At 41.5% G+C, this 14,872-nt stretch overlaps 2 protein-coding genes across 2 annotated transcripts; one reads left to right on the top strand and one right to left on the bottom strand.

Moving 5' to 3' along the window:
• Positions 1–429: 429 nt before the first annotated feature.
• On the bottom strand, positions 430–7,828 carry LRP2BP (LRP2 binding protein). The gene is made up of 7 exons (XM_054383128.1): positions 7,748–7,828; positions 6,231–6,344; positions 4,605–4,747; positions 4,416–4,521; positions 3,768–3,991; positions 1,794–1,959; positions 430–495 (listed from the first exon to the last, which is right to left on the bottom strand). The coding sequence occupies exons 2-7, from the start codon at positions 6,282–6,284 to the stop codon at positions 430–432; spliced, it is 759 nt and encodes a 252-aa protein (XP_054239103.1). The 5' UTR covers positions 6,285–6,344; positions 7,748–7,828.
• A 4,769-nt stretch (positions 7,829–12,597) lies between these two features.
• On the top strand, positions 12,598–14,601 carry ANKRD37 (ankyrin repeat domain 37). Its single transcript, XM_054383233.1, has 4 exons — positions 12,598–12,624; positions 12,907–13,059; positions 13,780–13,871; positions 14,351–14,601. The coding sequence occupies exons 1-4, from the start codon at positions 12,598–12,600 to the stop codon at positions 14,586–14,588; spliced, it is 510 nt and encodes a 169-aa protein (XP_054239208.1). The 3' UTR covers positions 14,589–14,601.
• The last annotated feature ends 271 nt before the right edge of the window (positions 14,602–14,872 follow it).

Here is a 14,872-nt window from a genome sequence, read left to right as displayed (position 1 = left end):
TCAATACTTGTGACCTGTAAATGGGTTATGTAAAAACCAGACAAGCTTGTCAGAGTTAAAATGTAATGTTTAAATGCTAAAAAATACAGAATAGGAAACAATCACTTTTATTTGGTTTTGGTTTGATTCCTGCCCTGTATAGCAGTATTACATGAAGTAGTTACAGGACATCTGTTCCACTAAAATGTCCTTAATAAACCTTCAATACCATCTTTAAAAGTCTGCCTTTTCCTCATCTCAGTTAAAGAAAGAGTATGAGTTCTTTGCTTTCTCTCTTTTTTTTTAAGATAAAAAAGAATCAATAAGTTGCTTTAATAATTTATGAAAAGCTGAAAAGCAAGCAGTGACAAATAATCTAGAATTGCAGGAGATTAAAGATGGTTTATTGTAGGAAATACATTTGTATACCAGTCAGGGTTAAAGGAAGCACTAAATTCTCCCAAGATTAGCTGCCAGTTCAAGGTCGATAGCAACACCAGGATCCAGAAGGCATGCCTTTGAAAACAAAGAATAGGCAGTTCTAGTTTATAGCTAAAATAAAACTGTGTATTGTCAATTTAATATTAATAAGGTCTTTTTTGTTGGCATCATCTGAGACAATCAACTTGTTAAAGTCTTAGAGTTACTATATTCAGCTTTAGATCCTTGTTTCTGATGCCCTGTAAGAAAAATTCAGTATTTAAAATACTGACATACTTGACTGTAGTGTAAAGCTTGGTTTCATTGTTTTAATTCTGTTTGTTGCTATGGCATGTGCTGGCACCACAGTCACAAACAGAAATGCTCAGACTGGATCAGTGTGATTCAGTTCATATCATCTCTTTCAGCTGGCATTGTCATCTTGCCTTTACCTTTATGCATTGCTGATACTATTTAGTAGATTCACCTTCTAAAAGCCATTATTGATCTTTTTCTTTAAGCAACAAATCTTACTTCAGCTCAGAACTTTCAAAAAATGTGACCCATTTTTTCCCATGTACCAGTAACAGCAGATGCTCAGCTGCTGCTAAAAACATAAAAAATAAGCATGACAACTAGTTACGACCCATTCAAGTATTGTTAATGAAGGCTGTAATTGTTAGAGAACCTAAAATAGGGGGAAAGTTACAATTTTTCCATTTGAGAGAATGACAGACAGAAAATCCATTTGGGATAAAATTCTTCAAGTCAAGCTCCAGGGAGACCTTACAGCAGCCTTCCAGTACCTCAAGGGGGCCTGCAAGAAAGCTGGGCAGCGACTGCTTACAAAGGCATGTAGCGCAGGGACAAGGGGCAATGGTGTTAAACTATGGAGGGGTAGATTTAGATTAGACATCAGGAAGAAGTTCTTTATTGTGAGGGTGGTGGAACACTGGAACAGGTGGTAGAGGCCCCATCCCTGGAGATGTTCAAAGTCAGGCTTGATGGGGCTCTGAGCAACCTAATCTAGTTGGGGATGTCCCTATGTACTGCAGGGAGACTGGACTAGATGACCTCTGAGGTCCCTTCCAACCCAGTGCATTCTTTAATTTACCTAATTTATCTAGCAAATTACCAAGTTTTTGCTGTGGTGATTATCACAGATTGTCTTTTTCTGTTTGGCAGGATATGTTGTTTTCTTAATTAAGATTATTTTTAGTAGTTCTCAATATACTCTTCACTCTTCATTTCCTTGCACAGGTTTTGTTGTTCGCTTTGGAGGGTTTTTTTAACATAAATAATCTTTAACCAAACAGCAAGTTTAAAGAATCAAAGCCAAGGCATCACTCAATTTCATGACATCCGAATAAATCTGTAAGATTTTCCCAACTTACCTTAGAATAGTATTTTTTAGCAGCAGCTTGATCTTGCTGCACACCTCGCCCAAGCTGGAGACATCTAGCCAAGTAGAAAGCAGCCATAGCAACCCCCTTGGCTATATATGTAGGAACACAATCAGTTACTGTTGCTAGCATATCAATGTCATCATTTTCTGTAACCCTGTGGTGGAATTTACAACATTAGGTTAGATAATGCTATTTCAAGCAGTAATTTAAGTTGGCCATATATGATTTAACAATGCCTCCTCTCCATTTACATCATTATCCAAAACAAGCTGAAAGTTACATGCAGTCAGCAGCCCGATGAGGATTCTTCTATTCAGTATTAGCTTTGAAGTCAGTCTTATTTGAATATTGTGACATTAAATAGAGTAAGTATTGGTTCAGATGTGCATAATCATGTAATGTTTGTATAATGTAACAAACTGCATAGCTGATATGAACATAAAAGGACAGATTTTAGGAGAAGAGGTGTTGATGATTTGTATAACTCGTTGTACTGCTGAGATTTTTTTTTTTGCCTCAAAGCAAACTGCAATCCCAGTCAAGTGAAACACTTTCACGTATGGTGGCAGTATCTTGTGGTTCAGTAATTGTCACTTCTGGCCACAGTAGGGGATTTCATTGGTATTTTCTGCAGCCATGACTGCAGCTGATAAAGTGTGCTGTTCACTTATCTGAATAATCTGCTGTGCAGCACTGGCTGGAGGGGATGCATTCTAAGTGAGGTAAGCCAGGCTGGACTGAAGAGCTGTCAGTCTTTTTACAGTGCAAGAGGAAGAGGAGCAGCAGTTCAGAGAGAAAACAAGCCTGTTCAGGAATCAGTGTAGCAAACAACTGAATCACCAGAGCTGTGGCCATGCAGTGGCATACACAGGGTGCAGCTTCTGTAAGATGGGAAGTTGTGACATGCTTATTTTGCTGGGCAGCAGCAGCCTCATAAACATTTCACAGGAAGCGTGAATGCTGTGTTTTGCAGCATGTATAACAGTCAGGCTATCTGCATTTTATTCCCAGCAAATTAATAATCTGATTGACAGACTAAACATATAATGTACACTGGGCAGCTCTGGAGGTTCTCACAGAAATGTGCTGTTTGTCAGCTATAGAACTGGCACCAGCATTGCTGTTTTCCTCCATGACTAGTCCTAGATACAGAAACTTGATGTCTATAGACTGTGTTTAATGGCGCAGCCTATACCAGAAATCACTCTCTCTCTAGTACACAAATCACTTCAGAGTATGTAGACAGAGCAGCAAGTCCCACAGTGCTTGCCTGTGGACAAGCCAGTCAGTGCTGCCTAACTGTGGCTGAGGCCAGGCCCCCTATGCTAGCAGGTAATCACCAGAAACCACCTGTGTGCAGATGCCTATTTTGTGGTCCAGGCTGAAAATGTCCCTGTAGTATGCACTCCCATAAGCAGCAGCCAATGGAAAGCTGAGGGGTGATAACTTTGCACTGTCTGGAGGAGCTACTTCCAGGTCTCAGACTGTGCTGCTTGGAGTGCAGAACCCTATCCAGTATCAATGTGTTTCAGATAAAGGACATAGGAACTAGACCAAGTGCACTGAGCAGGGAAATGATGGTGGAAGACAGTGGGCAGAAGTCACATTGTAGGGTGTGGAGAACAGAGGAATACTTGTTGGGGTTTAAAAGGGAATGGCAAAGGCAAAAGTCTAAAACAAGTTGTGGGTTGAGCAGACAGGAAAGCAGGGTTAAGGGTGGGTTTCTACACTGTCTGCTTGAGATTCTAGTTCAAGGCTGTTTCACCTCAACCATACTGAAAATTGAGAATCTTACGGTATTAATTCTGTCTGTGGTTTGCTATTCCTTAAAGATGAGGTCTTGCAATTCGTTATTTCGAACATCTTGAGTTTCTGAGACAAAAGCATGAATGCAATCATTTTAATCTTTGAGTTTCATGGTCTTACATGAAGGACTATGATAACAAATAAAATTAACTTCACCTTTTGGCTAACGCAGCAGCTGTTGAGTAAAATTTTCTTTTGTAGTAATATTCCACAAGATGGCCTTGAGCATAGATGTTTCCACGTTCTGCTGCTTCTCTCAAACACTCCAAAGCAGCCTTAGTGTTTTGAGATACACCTTGTCCATAGAGATACATAACACCAAGTGCTCCCTGTGATTCCAGATTTCCGTTGCCACATGCTTGTGAATGCCAGAAAAAGGCCTAAACAAGAGGGACAAAGTTGGAATATATATTTATTCGCTTTAGCTGCTGCTCTTGCATACTGTGTCCATAAAGGCTTTTACATTAATCAGACTGTAAGAAGTGTTGGTACATAAAAGAAAGCAGAATCCCTGTAGGCTTTTAAACCTGCTTTATTTACTGTCAGAGCTATCATTCAGTGACAAAGCTTTATGCTATTATATCATCTTCCCTGATACTCCCAATAAAAAAATAAATCTGAAGCTTGCAGTCAAGTGTGTCAAAGTGAGGGATTCTGGCCACCAGTTCTTTCAGGCTTACAGGAATGATACTGCCTATCAGTGCTAAAAATACAATTTTCAGATTCAAATGTTTCACTGTACGTCTTGTGAAATTCAAACCTAAGTGGGATGCATGAAACTCAAATGGTAAAAGTAGGCTTTACCTTCTTCAGATCTTTCAGAACTGACACAGAATAAAGCATTCCTAAAGTAGCCTGGGCTTTCACACTTGCTTTTGGGTTCCCATGGTCTGCAGCAGTAAGCCACAACCTAAGAAAATGGGGACAAAGGAAGTTGAAGTAACAGCATCTTGGGATCTTAGACTCATCAGGAAAATTACCAACTGCCATTACCTTTCAGCCTCCTTAGTCGACTGCTTAACACCACAACCTTCATAATGTGCTCTGCCAAGATTGTATGCAGCTGCAAACTTCAAGTGCTTTGCTTTTGGGGAATCAGAGTCAAGTATTTTCCTCATATATTCTACTCCCTTTTCCTAAAATTGAGATATGTTAATTACTACATTCAGAAGATTAAATAAAGAACCTGATAATCCACTACCTTCTGCAAGACAGGTAATTTTTCTACTTTGAATAAAAACTGAGCCACACTGGTAGGGCAGTCTGGAGAACAGTGTCAGAATCTAGACAAGCCCTACATTTTTCACTCTGACATATTTTAAATGTGAAACCCTTATTTATAAATGTTTACCTGATACTATATTGCTCTCCTTCATTGATAAAAAGATTACTAAAAACATACTCCTGTGCTTACGTAAACAAATGTCATATCCTGAACTTGCTACATTTGCTATTTTAGAATTCTGTGGGGTTTTTTCCACACTGCATAATTTATCTGAAATCATAAAGCAACCTTAAGAGAAGGCAGAGTGATACAATAGCACTTTCTGAAGTTCCTCCATTAAAAATACCTTAGATTCTAATGGAAAAAAAAACCCAGAAGTTAAATGAGTAAACAGAGAACACTGAATATGAGTAACTCTATGGTGTATCATCCTAGGGCTCTTAAGTATTTTGGATTTACATGTGAGGATATAGAATGAATGCCCTCTTTAAATACACTAGAAACAGTCCTTTATAAAGGTTCCTCTTTTATTTACCTCTTGTATTTTTATACACACACACACACACAAAAAAAGGAAATAAACTGCATTAAAATATTTGCAAGTAACCCAGAGTGGAAGTTAAGCAGGCATACAGAACAAACCAACCACCACTTAAAAACCAGCAGAATCTTTTCTGCTCTACTGCCAATTCTCTGAGCACCAGACAAAAAAACTGATTTAATACAGGGTTTGGTTCATTTTCTTGCTCTCTTGTCTTGTAATCTGTTCTTCCTTTCATACATTTGTATTCTTTCCTCATAGGATCATGTTTTCCAATAAATCAACTCTGTTATTGTAGTAATTCATTCCTTTGTCTTCCTTTTTTCTTTGTAATGCAATTTTTCAATTTGAATTCTTCATGTTCTTGCAAATGTAATTCCTCGTTTGTCTAATTTAAAAACACTACTGCAAACCACTGGCCGAAGCACAGTCTTTAGTATCCAAATGAAGAGAACAGAAAGTACCTTGAAAAACATCTTTGTGCAACACATGTTTTACGCTTTCAAATATAGCTGATTTCCATCTTTATACATTTTACTTGCATTTATATACACTGCTTATTAATAAGTAACAAATTAATATCCATTTTTAAACAGTTTCCACACAAATTACAAAAAAACTTTGGAAGTTATATCTTAAAATACAAATTATTGTATTTTTTTCAGATAAATCTGTATTTTTGAGAATTCCTTCAGCCCAGAACCCTCTTCTGGTTTTAGTTATGGCTTATAAACATATGTACTTTATGAAACTAATTCTAAATCAACAGAATAATAAAGCTTAAAAATAAATTCTTAGCAATTATCAGTTAATCTTAAAAGAAAAGTAAGAAGAGTACAGCTAAAGAACTCACGGGGTCTTCTTTGGTGCCTAGTCCATCATAATGCATGACACCAAGCTGATACATTGCTTGAAAATCTGTATCCTTGATTTTTTCAAATTCTGTTAATGCTTTTTCATACAACCCCTGGGAAAGACAGAATAAACAATCAAGTACACAGGACAAAGCTTACCTCTGCTTCATTATATACTCTATTGCAGTTTTTCAACCAGGAGCATTTCCATCAAGAACAAAAAACTACAGCCACAGAAGTGGCAGAAAACAAACGGAGTGAATCAACTACAAGAAAGCTGGATAGGGTGGAAGTGCTTTGGGCTTTCCAATAAGTTTTAATTGTTATTTATTTATTTTAAAATCCTAAATATAAGTAGTAGCATATAACCATCCATCATATCTGAAACCAAGGCATTCTGACAACCTTTCTTCCCATCTTTTCAGTTTAAGGACATAAGAGTCTAACTGAGATGCCCAGCCTATCTGACATCCCTTATTAATTAGATGAGCTGTTCTTAAACTCTTCAAGGATTTAAGAATCTGCTTTTACATCTCAGCTAAAGATTGGGTTCACAAAGGCTAAACTCAGATGTCTGAAGTCTTTATGGACCCAGCTGTCTGCTCCATATTTCTTATAAATGCATCACCTGCAACAACTGAGACCTTCACTTCTAAGAAAGAATCTTTGAGAGTATTTGGCTTCTGCACTAAGTTAAAGAAGAAATTGTATTTTAAAATACTCAGTTAAACAACTGTAATGTAACAGTTAACTGAGCCTGGTGTCCTCACTAAATTATTTTTATGCATGCACATAAGCATACAAAGTAAAAGCAATATGGAAATAAGAAAGTTCTTCTTTATAGTTTTCCTGCCAATCTTCTGTATGTTTTGATAAAATAATACTAGACTGCAAAAGCTTAGGGGAACACCTGGTGATCTTCACTTTATCACAGGATGTTAGGGGTTGGAAGGGACGTCTAGAGATCATCAAGTTCAACCCCCCTGCCAAAGCAGTTTCACCTATGGCAGGCCAGTCAGGAGCGTGTACAGGTGGCTTTTGAAAGTCTCCAGAGAAGGAGACTCCACAACCTCTCTAGGCATTCTGCTTCCATGCTCCACCGCCCTCACAGTAAAGAAGCTTCTCCTTCTTCAGGTGGAACTTCCTGTGCTCCTTTGTGTCCACTGCCCCTCATTCTATCACTGGGCATCACTGGAAAGAGAATGGCCTCCTCTTCTTGACATATATTGGTAAATATCAGTAAGATCCCCCTTCTCACATCGTCTCTTCATTAACACATTTTAATGGCATAGGCATAGAAGAGGTTGGAAGAGACCTCCAAGATCATCCAGTCCAACCTATCACCCAGCCCTATCCAATCAACTAGACCATGGCACTAAGTGTCATACTCTAGTGCATCACTTATACGTTTTTCTTTTTTTGTTTTTGCATCTTTTTTCCCCAGTGAAGTAGTATTTGTCATACTACTTTGACTTGTCATCTTTGTAATATTTACTTAAAAGAAGCAAACCACAACCTCTTCATAGTACAGCTGTCCTTTCAGAAAACATGCCCGAGGATCTCCATCTGCTGCTTTCTTCACCAGCAGTTCCTCTGCTTTTGCAAATAAAGCAGCACCGCTGCAGTTCTCTGCTTAAAAAGAAACGTTCGTGGGAAAACATCAATAAACACAGTAAAGGTCTGAGGCTGGTGGGGTCCCGGTTTTATTCCATTTTAAAAAAGACCATGATGAAAGACAGGACTATTGGATAAAAAGGTGAAGTTCGGTGAGGACAACCTCGCCCTTGTAAGCGTTAAGTTCGCAATGGACGAGCCCACCGCTGCACCTAAAGCGAAGAGGGGACTCCTCATCACAGAGCCCCTTCCACTGCCTGCCGGGAAGCGGCGGCACTGGGGCAGCCGCACAGGCCAGGCTCCGGCCCGGCCCGGCCCGCGGGACGCTGCCGGGTAGGCTGCGGGGCGGGCGACGGTTCCCTACCTGGCACCTCGGCGGCCGCCCGGGGCAGCCTATCTCTGCGTAGCTTCATCCCGCTCCGGCGGCGAACGGGACGAGGCCAGGGCTGAGCAGGCCAAGCGGCGAGAAGCGGGGCCTGCCCAGCCTGGTAGCCGTGACTCAGCCCCGCCGGGGCCCTGCCGGAGTCTGACTCCCCGAGACGCTGGGGGCGGTGTGAGGGCGTTGGCGCGGGTGGCGGCAGGTGGAGGTTGTAGGTTGCCTCCTTGTTGTCTCAGAGCCCCGCGTAGCCCGGGCCGGGCTGCAGCAGCATCAAGCACCGCGCCGTAGGCGAGCCTTGGCCTCCAGCACGGCATAAAAAGGAAGACAGGGAAGGTAACGTTGGTATTTTCCCTTTGAGTTTTGGTCCGGTTTACGAGGGGAGAGTGACTGTCATGTAGGGCAGGGGCCCGTGGAGGAAATACTTCTACTGCCGATCTGTGACATTGCGTGATGGGATAGGACAGGGTGCAGGTCTGGCATCCACTGGATCTTTCCCATTACTTGCCTGTTCTCTTGGAAATTGAACACAGAAGCCCAGAATGCTCTGCAGAACGCCATTAGAGTTAGAAAAAGAAACTCTGAATGCCAATTCAGTTAAAAGGCCACTACAAATGGGACTTCACTGCTTGTTTGAGTTGAAAAGCTGTTTGTTGTAAGATGTAGATACTACAAAACTCGGGAAGATAACTGAGGAAAATGCTATTTGAAGCAGATTTATTCTGGAAAATAAAGTGTTGGTTCCACTTCTGTTGATAGCTTCTGGCAGTCTGCCTTATACAAGGGGATACAATACCAAAATGCTGCAAGAGTGATGTTAAAATTATCTTCAACTGCATTCTAAGTTGGTGGGGTTACTTTTTTGTTTGGTTGGGTTGTGGTTTTTGTTGGTTTGGTTTGGGGTGGGGTTATTTGCTTGTTTTTCCAGATGATTATCATCCTTCCATTTGTGGTAGTCCAATCTGTCTCTATAGCAACAGACACAGAGGCAACAGTCAGAAAGGAGAGTAATGCTCACGGATTTGCATGGTCAAACCTGTGCCCTCCACATGATGCTTTTCCAATAGTCCAAACTGAATTTAAGTGCCAAAAAACTCCTAAAATTCATCCTAATGAATTTTGTGTAGATGATACAGAGTAAGAAGCCAACAGAAAAATTAGGTTTTTTTTAAATCATCAATGCATTTCTTGATTTAACAAGTGAAAGCGAAAAGCAGTCTGACAGCAACAATAACCTTTGGCAAAGGCAGTTAAATCTGAGCTGCATTTGTGGTTTTGATGCTGACAGGTGTGAGATTCAACAGCTCACTTGCTTTATCCCATTAGTGACACACATTTATTAGGGCTACTATTTTTTTTTTTTTATATAGCTATGCAGGATGTGTGGTCTAAGATAGGAAGCACAGAGGAATGTCAAGTGAATTATGTTCCAGAACAGCTGTATTCAGAAAGCCCTTAAGTCGCACTTGAGCTGGGCCATAAAAAGGGTTCCATCTGTGTTTATAACCAGCACAAGTATCAGTTATTCAGAGGCAGAAGAGTTTTGCAGGTGCTAATGAGGTGAGCAAAATATGACATAAACAAGAATTAGTTAGGAATTTGAAGAGAGTTGCGGCTGGCAGGATGTGAGTTGTGCAGGTGGTTGGACTGGAAAGATGGGATTCTTCAGGTGCAACTTCAAACCTATGAATTGCCGAGGTAGCATAAGGAGGGAAGGTCTTTAACCTTTTGGGTTATCCATGACTAGTCTTAAGCTATTTCTGGATAGCTGTGTTTTCAGAAGAGTCTGTAGTTGCAAAAACACTGATGGCGGGTTTCTGGCATCTGTGCAAGAGGTGTTTAATCTCTAACAATGCATAGGTAGATGTGTAGGGCTTGCATTTGCTTAGGAACTTATTTGCTTGGCTGGCTGTTCAAGAAAAACACCCACATTTGGTAATTATAAAGGTGTATTTTGTTACATATGAAAGGTGAGGTGAGAACTGTCACCTAAATTATTCTGCTGAACTGATATGCTGCTTGTTTACCTGGATTTCAGCACCTTTAAAAATGATGCTGACTATGTTCATAGTCTATTACTTCAGTAATTTTATATTTACTTTCCCAAGGGAAGAGCAGGAGGTAATTGTCATAATGTCTATGCATTTATTTCAGAATTATATCTCCTATAGGAACACTGTTAGGCTTCTTTCCCCTTAACACTGTTTATCAAAAACACAGGATTTCTTTTTATAAACACATTGCTTTTGATTTTCTTTTTTTCAAAATGATGGCAGTGATTACGAGTAATTTCCATAACAAACATGTAGGCATCTGACACAGATGGAAATACTGTAGGAGTAAGGAAACAGAATTGTATGCCTTGGACACTGGCTAGAGATGCTTTTCACTTGTCTTCAGGCTTTTAATTGTAATGCATGATTGCTGGTAATGAAATCCTCTGTAAAACTGGATTTTACAGCATGGAAAGGATAGGCAGTTTCTTTTAAACATGATCTGAACAAAGTCTGAATTAAATGAAGTTACGCAGTTTGTTTTGAAAACTCAGAGTGGTCAGTGATGGGGACTGTGGTTTCTCTGCACAGGGGCATTCACATCTTCCATCCTGCCTTTCCCAGTAGCTATAGACACTGAATACTAAGGCTCTGTGAGGGTATAGCACATTTCACTGTGTGATGTCACTGCCACCATGTTCAAAATAGATTCCAAACAAGTCTTTTTGATGGTAACTGCCTTTGAGTGTGGCTGTAGCTGGTTCTAGTTTCCAGCACAGATCAGTTTATGGGTGGAAATTTTGGTTGTGACCTTGGCCCATATGGTCCATCTGACCCTCAGTGGGATATTCAGTGCTCAAGGACATGAAAGTAAAAATTCAGGTTTTGCAAATTTGTTTTGAGCAGAGCAGTAGGCAGTTCTGAGCTCTGCCATCTCCACCGCGTTGTGGGATAACTGCCCAGCTCGCTGTGACAAGAGCGCAAGTTAATTTACCCTGCTTTGGGAGAGAGGTTGAGATGCTTACAACCAAGAGATGTTTGTGTTGTGTCTGGGAATGGAGATTCATGGAGCTGGCCTTACAGGCAGCTGAAGGAGAGAGCCTTGTGAAGATAAGACAGCCCTGTTTTAGCTGAACCTAATGAGGCGAGGAAGCTGCAAAATAGATTTTGAAGGCTAGAGTACCTCACAAGAGGAACATCTCTCTCAGAAGGGAAAGATTGTGGATTTAGCATCGACGGGGATGGTTGACGGGGCTGTGCTCCTTTTCCTTCACCCAAGACAGGGACACCTTTCTTGGCAAGAACTGCACTTTCAATATATGGCTGCACTTCTGTTGCATTCCTGATTTGTATTTGCACTGTTGTGCAGTCTTGCATTTCTGACTTAACTGGATGTTACCTGGGATTTCTTAACTAGAGCTCAATCACTCGCAGTTAGTGCATTTATCACCAGCAGTCCCAAATCTCTTGTATGTCTTTTTAATAAATTAAAACTTTTGATTAATTTTTGAACCATTTTCAGTGCAAGTCTTTATTGAAGGACTGAGACAAATGTTAATGTGGCCAAACAGTTCTAGTAAGAGTCTGACATTGGGCTCTTACCTGTAACCAGCCCTGCTCATACTGGTGATGGACTTGCTGTGACCTACACGCTAGATGCTTGAGTGTCGCAGGTGGCTGAACCTGTCGTGCCTGGGTAGTTTCCTTAACCTAGTGGCAAAGCTGGGGGAGGAAGATAACAGGGTTTCTTTCTGCTGAGTAGAGCTTGCTTTATTATTATTATTATTATTATTATTATTATTATTATTATTATTATTATTATTATTATTATTATTATTATTATTATTATTATTATTATTATTCCTAGATGCAAGGCTGTCCTGATGTCGTCGTTGCAAGCCATCGTTAGGGTACGCTGGCAGAGCCATTGAAGTCGCGCTTGGCAGCACAAAGCAAGCGAGTGGCGTGCCTGCCTGCCTGCCTGCCGTGCGGCGCGCTTAGTCAGCGGAGCCGCGTTGCGGCCGACACCAGGTGTCCCTTGGTGACCACCACGGCAGGAGTTACCGCGGCCCGGCCCTCGCTCCCCGCGACGGCCCCGGTGGGAGAGGGCCCCGGGGGGAGGCCGGGCGGGAGGGGAGCCTCTCCCGGGCCTGCGCGGGGTGTGCAGGACGTGCCGGGCCGCCCCGCGCGCCATGGCCGCCCCCCCGCCCCCAGCACCCCCGCCGAGCCTCCCGCCCGTCGCCGGGCCTGCGTACGTGCCGCGGCCGGGGGCTCCCCCTCCGCCCCAGCTGGCGGGGCGCGGCAAGCGGCGACAGCACCTTGCCGCGCCTCGCTGTCAGTCCGGAGCCGCGGCAGTCGGGCGTGCAACACGGGACGGAGGCAATGTTGGTGCCGGATTGCAGTTCAGAGGTGAAGACTGTCGGTTCTGCCTTACCGGGAGCAGTGTGTAGTGTAGTTTGCCTGGAGTTGCTGCTGCGCGTGTTGGTGCACTGCCGATTTCTAGCTAAAGGAGTAAGAGCCGAAAAGTCGTGTTGGGTTGCTTTGGTTTTTAAAAGGGCAGTCTCAAGGAACATAAATGCCCAGTGCTTTGGGAGGGGGTTGCTTTCAGCTATGATGCACTTCCAAACTTTCGGTGGTTAACTCAGACTGGCAGTAACAGTGTGCTTTTTCGTTGTTGGTATCTTGTTTTAGTCTGGTGGCTTCAGCAATCTGTTTGAGGCAGGAACCAGTGTGAATGCACCTGAGGATGCCTTTGGTCAGTCGCCAGCTCATTTGGCTGCTTGTGGGGGTGAAGCTTTTTTCCTACTTTGGCAACTGCAGACAGGAGCAAATTTGAACCAACAGGTAAAAATACAGCACGTTTGTGCCTCTCACATCTAATTGGGCATGTCAGTAGATCCAATTTATAATACTTATTTAAGAGAGGTTTTATACACACACTTGCATGGCATGAGGTATCTGTGTATTTTAACTTTTTACTAGCATAAACCAGAAATCCTGCCTATATTGCCTTCGTGATTGCATTCACTATGTATAGTGTTTACTATGTTAGTGATTATGCCTTTATTGTGTATAATGCAATTTTTACACTTAGAGTGCTGCATGCAGATACCTAAAGAACTTAATTCTTATACACAAATGAGCATTCCTTTTTCTGTTGAATTTTTGCCCCTACTTCCAGAAAACATAAGGATTCTTCCTTTAGCTGTAGAATTTAATTTGCTTATACCTCTGAGTGGTAAAAGCAAGCTGTTGGTCACAGCAATCCCTGAGTGGTGCTGAAAGAGGCTGCTAATCGGTGTGCAGCGTATTCTGTGTAAATAATCTTTTAGAAGGTAAAGGTTAAACAGTGAGTATTGCAAGGGACAGTAAGCTGCTTTGTTGTGATGAATACACTAAACAATGGCAGTTATCAAGTCCATTCTAATAGCTAATACTCCATTAATCTCTCTCGTGGCAGACTGGTATAGAGAGGAACACTCTGTAAACAGGCATGTTGAAAAACAAGGTAACTTCATCCTATTGCCCTTCATTCAAATTACTGCTATATATAAATTGTTTTAGGATTGCCTTGGAGAAGCCCCGATTCATAAAGCAGCTAAAGTTGGGAGTTTGGAATGTCTTGCTGTTCTTGTTGCTGGTGATGCCAAAATTGAGTAAGTCGAGCTACATTTAGTCATTTCATTGTCAAAGGAGATGTGTCTACTGTACATTTTTTCTTGTGCAGTGTTCATGCTAAGACTGTAAGTGTAGCATGGCTAGAATCAGAGGAGCAGTATTAAAAACTGCCATAAACACCACAGTGGTGTAGACCATACGCTGTTTAGTTCCATGTTAAAGACCTCTAGTAACTGCTAAGAGAATATTCTTGATGACAAGTTCCCCTTGTTTGTTTTCCTTTCTGACTAATGTTGTGCTCACCTTCCTCTTGCCTTTCTGATACGCTAAGCCAGTCATAGTCTGATGACAAATTTGAAATAATGAAATAATGATTCCTTGTTGCATTTAATACCAGCCCTCCATGCTATCCTTGACAAGCCTTCTCGGTATTGATTCTCTTGTGCTTGTTTTTGTATCTCTGTCGTAACATGTATTTCAATTTACTTGAATGATTATTGTCAATTGTGTGTTTCAGCTTGTGCAACAACAGTGGACAAACAGCAGCAGACCTTGCACTGGCCTGTGGCTTTCTGGAATGTGCCAAGTTCCTCATAACAACTCAGCACACACAGACAATGAAACTGAGAGGAGAGTCTGGGGACTCCCTAAGTGATAGACATGGCTTGCTGAGAGAAGATCCTGCTGGACTGAAACAAGGAAGTGAAAGCAGCAGATCTGTAAGTAGGAAGAGGAGAAGATCAGATGGTGTGTAATAGTGTTGGTTTACTGGAGTTCAGAATAGTTTTATTTTTTTAAAAAATGTTTTTAATTTAAGCAAATTTGGTGTTAGATACATAGCAGATTGATTTAGAATCGTGTTAGTAAGGATCAACTTGCCTAGGTATTTAAGGTTATGGTCTTTCCGAAAATAGCACATGGAGAATGCCACTGAAATGGCTACTTTAACATAGATGGATACTTGTAGTCATGGAATAGCTACTATTCTTGTTCGCCCATGTGACACAACTTGTCTTGTAGCTGACAAAAGAAACAGTTT

Source organism: Indicator indicator, chromosome 8 (genome assembly GCF_027791375.1).
Source record: "Indicator indicator isolate 239-I01 chromosome 8, UM_Iind_1.1, whole genome shotgun sequence".
Taxonomy (NCBI): domain Eukaryota; kingdom Metazoa; phylum Chordata; class Aves; order Piciformes; family Indicatoridae; genus Indicator; species Indicator indicator.
This window is presented reverse-complemented; position numbering and strand designations above follow the sequence as displayed.